Source organism: Blennius ocellaris, assembly GCF_963422515.1.
Source record: "Blennius ocellaris genome assembly, contig: SUPER_13_unloc_2, whole genome shotgun sequence".
Lineage (NCBI taxonomy): Eukaryota > Metazoa > Chordata > Actinopteri > Blenniiformes > Blenniidae > Blennius > Blennius ocellaris.
Window position 1 is genome coordinate 171,199 of NW_027662312.1, and position 9,092 is coordinate 180,290.

The 9,092-nt window shown below is 40.4% G+C and overlaps 1 protein-coding gene across 1 annotated transcript; it reads left to right on the plus strand.

Annotated features, from left to right (window-relative positions):
• The first annotated feature begins 3,079 nt into the window (after positions 1-3,079).
• LOC308138922 (E3 ubiquitin-protein ligase TRIM21-like) lies at positions 3,080-8,844 on the plus strand. The gene is made up of 2 exons (XM_080521227.1): positions 3,080-3,170; positions 6,211-8,844. The coding sequence occupies exon 2, from the start codon at positions 6,220-6,222 to the stop codon at positions 7,849-7,851; it is 1,632 nt and encodes a 543-aa protein (XP_080377353.1). The 5' UTR covers positions 3,080-3,170; positions 6,211-6,219; the 3' UTR covers positions 7,852-8,844.
• The last annotated feature ends 248 nt before the right edge of the window (positions 8,845-9,092 follow it).

Here is a 9,092-nt window from a genome sequence, read left to right on the forward strand (position 1 = left end):
CAGTTACCCTTTAATATATTTTAAACTATTTATCCCACTACCAGGGACATATATTTATCAATGTTTTAATATGTATTAATATTTTCCACTGGGCTACATACATTATATGTATATGTATATAAACACATATTATAATATGTATATGTATATAAACACATATTATAATATGTCTATGCATATAAACACATATTATAATATGTCTATGCATATAAACACATATTATAATATGTATATGTATATAAACACATAAAATATGTATAATATGTGTATATTTGAGCTTGACAACAAGAGCGAACCCTGAGGCCCATCTAGTAATATTATAACATGTTACAGCTTCACTAAACTTGCAGGATATTTAACTAGCAGGCGTGGAAACACCAGTTAATGAATGAACTCTGATCAATCATTTTCAACTCTAAATCTGCTGAAAACGAGCCGCAGAGTCACTGGTGCTGATGATGAAACACAACAACAGGCGTGATTCCACCAAACATCTGGCGGTAAAACGTGAGGCGCTCATGGCGGACGAGCTCAGATATAGAGAAGACACTAGTGATCGTCTGCTGGCTGAATATTGACACTCAAACTCTGAAAATCACCATTAAAATCCAAGCAAATGGTGAAAAGAAACATGTTGCTCACAGTTTCATCTCTGCCTACATGATGACGTATTAAATGAACACGGTGGTTTGACGTTCTCTCATGTTCACCTGGAACCATCATGACCCTGAATTCAAGCCCAATTCACACAACAATGTTTTCAAGTGAAAGCGGAAAACGTTTTGGTGTTTTCACTTTACAATTGTGTCGTGTCGCCACGGCAACGTTTTGAGAACGATGTCCGTTTATACGGAAACGGCAGAAACGCTGAAAATGACGCATGTTAGCATGACAGGCCACAAGGTGGTGCTGTTGGTTGTTTCTGTAATGAAACTACGCGTGTGTGTGTGTGTGTGTGTGTGTGTGTGTGTGTGTGTGTGTGTGTGTGTGTGTGTGTGTGTGTGTGTGTGTGTGTGTGTGTGTGTGTGTGTGTGTGTGTGTGTGTGTGTGTGTGAGAAACTGAGACACACAAAAGACGACCACAGGGAGATTAATCGATTATTGATCGCCCTCCTCGTCCGACCAAGGAACATTTTGTTAGTTTGATTTGTCGACAAAAAACCACAAATAATAATCAGAAGCCAAAAAACTGGTCTTTTTCTCATTTGAGCCAGAAAATAAAAAAATGAGAATTGATGTTTTCGTTTTCTGGCTTTTAGACAAAAATCAAAAAAAGGTGGAAATCAACGTTGTCTTTGATGGGCGGGGCTTCAACGCCTCTTTTGTTGATGATTGGTTCATGTTTGCCTGAACTTTTCACAGTAAAAGTCCACATTAACACAACACACTGTTATGGGGGTGGACGGAGGCTCAAGTGCAGGAAGCAGCCAGGAAACACATTCAATGTTCTTTATCTTTTATTTATGTGTTAATTTGAGCAGTAAACATTCTGCTCACAAGGAGTGGGCTGAAGCAAGAAGCTTCTGAGCGCCGACCCCCAAACTCAGAGCAACAAAAAGTACATTTCACACTAGTGTAGAAAGAACAAAACAAACACATCAACAAAAAAGAACCTCCCACATTTCAAACGACCGTATCAACACACACACACACACACACACACACACACACACACACACACACACACACACACACACACACACACACACACACACACACACACACACACAGAAGTTGATCCTACTTCTCCCCCTAATGCATTTCTTCTTCTCTGTATGTTTCAAAAGTCTTTTGTTTGTATTTGTATTTGACCAGGTTGATGTTTGGACATTGTTTCTACTCCGTCTCCAATTTGTTCCACAATTGTTCCCCTTTAACTGTCGGATTAAAACTTTTCAGGGTTGTGTTTATGTTTCCCGGCCACCAGGCGCTGGCATACGAGCCTCGACCCCGGGCCTGGCTCCAGGGTGACGCCCCGGCTGCGCCAAACCGGGCGACGTCTCTGCTCTCCTCTTGTGTGTGTTCATAGGGGTGTGTTGAACTGCTTTTGGTCTGACCCGTCGCCTAGGACCTGTTTGCCTTGGGAGACCCTACTGGGGGGCATAAAGCCCCCCGACAACAAAGCTCCGAGGGTCATTCGGGTGCTCAAACTCCCCCACCACAATAAAGTAGCAGTTCAAGGGGGAGCTGATGTGTTGTTTGAAAATAAAACAACTTTAAGTATTGGAAAATTGGAATTATCTACTTCTCATTTGCATTTTATTTTGAAACGACAAATCAGAATTCCTTCAAACTGACAGAGTGGCATCCTAGGATGGTGTAGTATGTCTGTGAGGTGGAATGACCCCGGGACAACTAGGAATTTCAGAGATATTCCACCTCAAAGTCAGGTGAAAGGACGTCATATTCCAATATTCAAAGTTGTTTTATTTTGAAGTTATACATCAGAATTCCTTCATGCTGTCTGAGTGTTATGTTGGGAAGATCTATTATCACTGTGAGGTGGAATGGCCCCGGGACAACTAGGAATTTTGGAATTATTCTACCGCAAATTCAGGTTTAACACATCATTTTTCAAAGTTGTTTTATTCTGAAACTATAAATCAGAATTCCTTTATACTGTCTGAGTGGCATCCTGGGAAGGTCTCCAACACTGTGAGATGGAATGACCCCGGGACAACTAGGAATTTTGAAGTTTTTCTACTTCAAATTCATGTGTTCTGTTCCAATTTCCTATTGCATTTTATTTTGAGTGAATACTTTTAGTGAGTTTCTGATTTAATCCTTCTTGAAATAAGAGTGTTTGGTTATATCCTGATTTCCAAATAGATTTTTTTTGAAGAGCAACATCATACTGTTAAAAATAAGTTATATATATAAGTTGACTCAATATTTTGAAAACAATAGCTTGATTCCATTGATACAGTATTTGAATAAGTAATTTTTAGCTTGAATAAATCATTCTTTATATAAATTGACAACCATTCCAGGCTAAGTGATTCGAGCTTTTATTTTGAAATCCATCAGCGGAAATAGTACGCTGCATCCCTGATCAGTGACAGCAGCAGACAGCCGCACGGCTTGACCGCAGTCTTCTGCCACTGAAATAGGAAGTTATTCAGACAAACTTGGACTTTCTACGGAGTTCACCTGGAGTCTGTCACGTACTGGTGAGTTTCTACAAGCACACTGAATTCAAAGTCCACCAACTTTCAAGTAGAATAGAAAAGTACAAACTGTAAAGTCGCTCCGGTGGAAACTGAGGTTAGTTTCTAACTCATCGACAGAAACTTTACAAAGAATTTGTAAGGAGTTGTGAGGTTTATCAACAGAGAAAATCACCACAACTTAAAGTGTGAGTGAAGCAGAGACTGATAGGAGTTTATGACGTTTGAGAAAATCCTGTTATTTACCGCTTAAATCGTGTTATTGACGATTAAATGTGATTGTGGTGCGCAGCTTCAGTAAAACCGAAAGTAAAAAGCGCTGCGTCTCAAATGTGGAAAAACAGGAAGTGTCAATGTGATCATACTTTAAGATGTCAGCAAAGTGTTTATAAAAGAAGACATTGCGCCTTAAGAACGATTTTATGTGGCGGATTAAATAATAAAGAAGTGGAAAGACATTCTTATTAGTATTGTCTTTAATTTATAGGATAACATGTCAATGCAATGTAATAAATTAGAAATCAATACGAAAACAAAATCAGAGTACAATATAAATACGCACACCCCAAAATAAAGATGATGTCAATAGGTGAATACGTAATATTAATATTTATAGTAATAGATAATAAGTAGAACAAACATTTCAAATATCCAGAGTTTGCACACAGTAAATTACAGACTATATACGAAACCAAATATAATAACGCCATACAGAGCAATATAAAGTACCTTATCTTTATATATATATGTATATATATATGTGTGTGTGTGTGTGTGTGTGTGTATATATATATAGTAGAGAAAAAGAAAAGAATATATATATATATATATATTACTGTTGATGATGGCCTAACGTTTGCACAGGCTGAACGACGTAACAGATACATGTTTATGAGGCATGTGTAATATAAAATTTATTTTTTTCTGATGCATATTATAGATATAGACATATTCAGTACAACTTTATTGACATTACAGTGAATTGTTGATAAGCAGTAAACTGCAATTTAATATTGCATGTTCGAATGCTACGTTATGGAGTAACAACAACAATAACAACAACAATAATAATAATTAATAACAACAACAATAATAATAATTAATAACAACAACAATAATAATAGCTTCACAATTGAATCAATGTCAGCTTTTCTAGTTCAAGATTTAATAGTAATAATTCGTTTTAATAATTTTATTGAAGATGTTTTTTTCTTCTAGGTTTTGTGGCGCCCTCTAGAGGCCATGACACGCTTTGCATTAACTTTGCCTCATGGGCCATTTGGCTCTGCAACTTCTAGACTGGATCATGTGCATGCTGACTATGTGGGCTAATTTCCTAGTATTTCCAGACCTTCCTTTTCTATCGGGACCTTTGTATGTTTACTGTCTTGTTCTGAAGGCTCAAGTAGAATAGAATCTAAATCAGGCCTATTCAACTGGCGGCCCACGGGCCAACTCCGGCCCGCGGATGACATCAGACCGGCCGCAGATCAGTTCTGTTGACTTTTTTTTATTTATTAAAAAAAAGAAAGACATTTAAAATACATTACAGTCATTCCAATGTGCTTTTATAGAGAAAATAGAAAAGCCCAACATATCCACATGAGCAGCAGGTGTGTTTGTGACGGTGGAAAGAAAAACTCCCCCAACAAGGAGAAACTTTGTAGAAACCAGAGTCAGAGGTGGAGGAATTCTGTGGACCGGTTGGGGTGAAAGGATAGAGGAGAGGAGAGGAGAGGAGAGGAGAGGAGAGGAGAGGAGAGGAGAGGAGAGGAGAGGAGAGGAGAGGAGAGGAGAGGATAGAGGAGAGGAGAGGAGAGGAGAGGATAGAGGAGAGGAGAGGAGAGGAGAGGAGAGGAGAGGAGAGGATAGAGGAGAGGATAGAGGAGAGGATAGAGGAGAGGAGATGAGAGGAGAGGAGAGGAGAGGAGAGGATAGAGGAGAGGATAGAGGAGAGGAGAGGAGAGGAGAGGAGAGGAGAGGAGAGGAGAGGAGAGGATAGAGGAGAGGAGAGGAGAGGATAGAGGAGAGGAGAGGAGAGGAGAGGAGAGGAGAGGAGAGGAGAGGATAGAGGAGAGGATAGAGGAGAGGAGAGGAGAGGAGAGGAGAGGAGAGGAGAGGATAGAGGAGAGGAGAGGAGAGGAGAGGATAGAGGAGAGGAGAGGAGAGGAGAGGAGAAACAGAGAAAGACTTGGTGGGGAGAAACATACAATACCCTTGTTAGTGCTACATACATTTTTCTTCTTTTTAATAATACAATAATCACAGTGATCTAAATATTTTCCAACTGCCATGAGATGAAACCAGCCTGAACAGCAACAGAGCAAAAACCAAAATAATCACAATAATTATAGCAAAAGCAAAAACAAAAGGTTTGTTTTATAACAAAGAAAAAAAAGGAAAAGAGAAAAACGGAACGAAACAAAAAAGACAAAATAAAAAGCCGTGGTATTAAATCTGTTCGATAAACAGCTTTTGTTGTCAGATGCTCAACATTTTCAGTTACTGTGTGACATGAAATCCATTGGCAAGTTCAGCTAATCTTTCAATTCTGATCGTCTGTTTGCTCTCTTCTGTGGATTGTTGAAAGAAATTACAAGTAGAGACGTCAGAATTTACAACATTATACAGAAAGACATACATCATCTTTCAGATGTTTCAAATATGTGTTTATGGGGCTGAAACAGCCTTTGTTCCAAAACAAAAACACTATGATGTGTATAAAGTCAGTGATTTGTACTTTTTGCCATGTACCAAAATAAAAGACTTTTGAATGTGGCAGAGCATGGTGTCAGGTTGAGATCAGGAATAATAGCTCAGGGAATTGTCCGGCCCCCGGGGCCTTAGCTTTCTGAAAATGTGGCCCTCCCAAAAATAGAGTTGAATAGTCCTGATCTAAATGATTTATCCTGGAGGGAATTTTCTTTATAAGATGAAATGTTGTTTTAGGCATAATTTATAGAAAGCCACTACAAGAAGGCCAAAGAACCACATGTACAATGATGCATCAATCTTTCAATCAACTCTTGTCTTTTGTCGTCAGGGTGTGAAGATGTCTGCTGCCAGTCCAGATCACTTCCTGTGCTCCATCTGTCTGGACGTGTTCACTCATCCAGTCTCCACACCATGTGGACACAACTTCTGCAACCAGTGCATCACTGAGCACTGGAACTCCAAGGTCATATGTGACTGTCCCCTGTGTCAAGAGGTTTTCTACAAGAGACCTCAGCTGAGGGTCAACACTTTGCTCTCGGAGGTTCTTGCTCAGTTCAGACATGAAGCTGAACACAAAGCCAGCAGCAGCTCAGAGCAACAAGCTGCCAAACCAGGACAAGTTCCCTGTGACGTCTGCACTGGAACCAAAGTGAAGGCCCTCAAGTCCTGCCTGGTGTGCCTGGTCTCCTACTGTCAGACTCACCTGGAGCCTCACCTGACAGTGTCAGGCCTGAAGAAACATCAGCTGGTGGAGCCTGTGGAGAACCTGGAAGGCAGGATGTGTCCGAAGCACCAGAAACCTCTGGAGCTGTTCTGTAAGAGCGAGCAGACGTGTGTCTGCATGATGTGCAGTGTTTTAGAGCACAAGACTCACCAGCTTGTTCCTCTGAGTGAAGAATGTGAAGGGAAGAAGACGGAGCTGAGGAAGACTGAGGCTGAAATGCAGCAGATGGTCCAGAAGAGACGAGTGAAGATCAAGGAGATCAAAGAGTGTCTGAAGAAGAGTCAAGCTGCTGCAGACAGAGAGAAAGCAGAAGGTGTTGAGGTGTTCACTGCTCTGATGCAGCGTGTTGAGAGAGATCTGAAGCAGATGATGGAGAGAATGGAAGAGGAAGAGAAAGCCAGAGAGAAACAGGCTGAAGGTCTCATCAAACATCTGGAAGAGGAGATCAGTGAGCTGATGAAGAGGAGCTCAGAGGTGGAGCAGCTCCTTCACTCTGAAGACCACCTCCACCTCCTCCAAGGCTTCTCCTCCCTGAAAGCTGCTCCACCCACCCAGGACTGGACGGAGGTCAGCATCCCTCCATCATCCTATGAGGGGACTGTGGTGAGAGCTGTGGCTCAGCTGGAGGAGACTCTCATCAAAGACATGAAGAAGAAGGTGTTTGATCCTGAGCTGAAGAGGAAGCAGCAGTTTGCAGTGGATGTGACTCTTGATCCTGATACAGCTCATCCTCATCTCATCCTGTCTGATGATGGAAAACAAGTGAGTTGTGGTGACGTGAGGAAGAAGCTTCCAGACAACCCAGAGAGATTTTCTTTTTATCCTTTTGTTTTAGGAAAACAGAGTTTCTCTTCAGGTCAATTTTACTTTGAGGTTCAGGTTAAAGGAAAGACTGACTGGGCTTTAGGAGTGATCAAAGAGTCCATCACCAGGAAGGAAGAGTTCACACTGAGACCTGATGAAGGTTTCTGGATAATATACTTGATAAATGGAAATGAGTACTGGGCTGATAAAGAGTCTCCAGTTCGTCTCTCTCTGAGGTTTGCTCCTGAGAAGGTGGGGGTGTTTGTGGATTATGAGGAGGGTCTGGTCTCTTTTTATGACGTAGAAGCTGCAGCTCTGATCACCTCCTTCACTGGCTGCTGCTTCACTGACAAACTCCTCCCATTCTTCAGTCCCTGGTTTAATTATGGTGGTAAAAACTCTGCACCTCTGATCATCTGTCCTGTCAATCAAACTGTCTGATCAGTTTTCATCATGAAACGTCACCAACAATGAACAAAGTGGTGAGAAAGTGACGATTCACTGTGATCCATGGTGAACAACTCTAGGATTTCACTGAGCAGCAGTTTGTACCTAAAGAAACGTTCTGACAGTTTGTCCCAAACAAGTAAAGATCTGATGGAAGAGGAAACTGAGCAGTCAGATTCATGACATGTTTGACTCAATCAGGAAATTGTTCATGTGTTTGTTTTAGAGCTTCATGAGCAGGAATCTTTCAGTCTGTGTGTCTTCAAGCTGCAGAGTCACAACATGAACACACACGTTTTTCTCTGCAGCTTCAAAGCTTCTTAACGACATTTAATGTGAAGATTTTACAATCAAAAGTAACAGCTGGATGGAACAAGTATAAAAAACCTTTTTATTAAAGTTTTCATTTATGTAGGATGATTAACACGGTGTGTTCAAATGAACGTGTTGAAAGGTAGGAGGTTTGTCCCACACAGTGTAAATTGAAGAGAAACAAAAAACAGCATCAGCAATAAAGTGTAACGGCTCTGTGAGGATCAGTGCAAACTACATCCTGATCACACGTCATTTGTGAGGGTTTTGCCTGTAAATTGCTGAATGTTTGAAAACATAGACTTCAGCTCATGAATATAGACTCGCTTGGATCCCCTGGATTCCTCCTGAGTTTTTCCTCCATGGAAACATTATGGTTGGTGAAAGTTTTCTATTTTATGCATCCCCCTAATGCATTTCTTCTTCTCTGTATGTTTCAAAAGTCTTTTGTTTGTATTTGTATTTGACCAGGTTGATGTTTGGACATTGTTTCTACTCCGTCTCCAATTTGTTCCACAATTGTTCACCTTTAACTGTCGGATTAAAACTTTTCAGGGTTGTGTTTATGTTTCTGAGTCCTAAAGTTGAATTCCTCACGTATTTCATAACGACCAGTACGATCTGGAACCTTCTTTGTATTTGTCTTGGTAACAATCTGTAACTTGCTTTATAGAACATCTGTACTTTATAGAACATCTGTACTTTATAGAACATCTGTACTTTATAGAACATCTGTACTGCTTGGAACTCCACAATGTCATTAAACTTCGTGATCTTTGGTTTTAAAAATAATGACTTTGTGTGGTCCAGAAACCTTTATGGATTAATGGAATAGCTCTTTTTTGTAACATTACTATTGGTTTTACTGTGTTTTTATAAGTACTACCCCAAACCACAGTACAATAATATAAATAGGGCAAAAT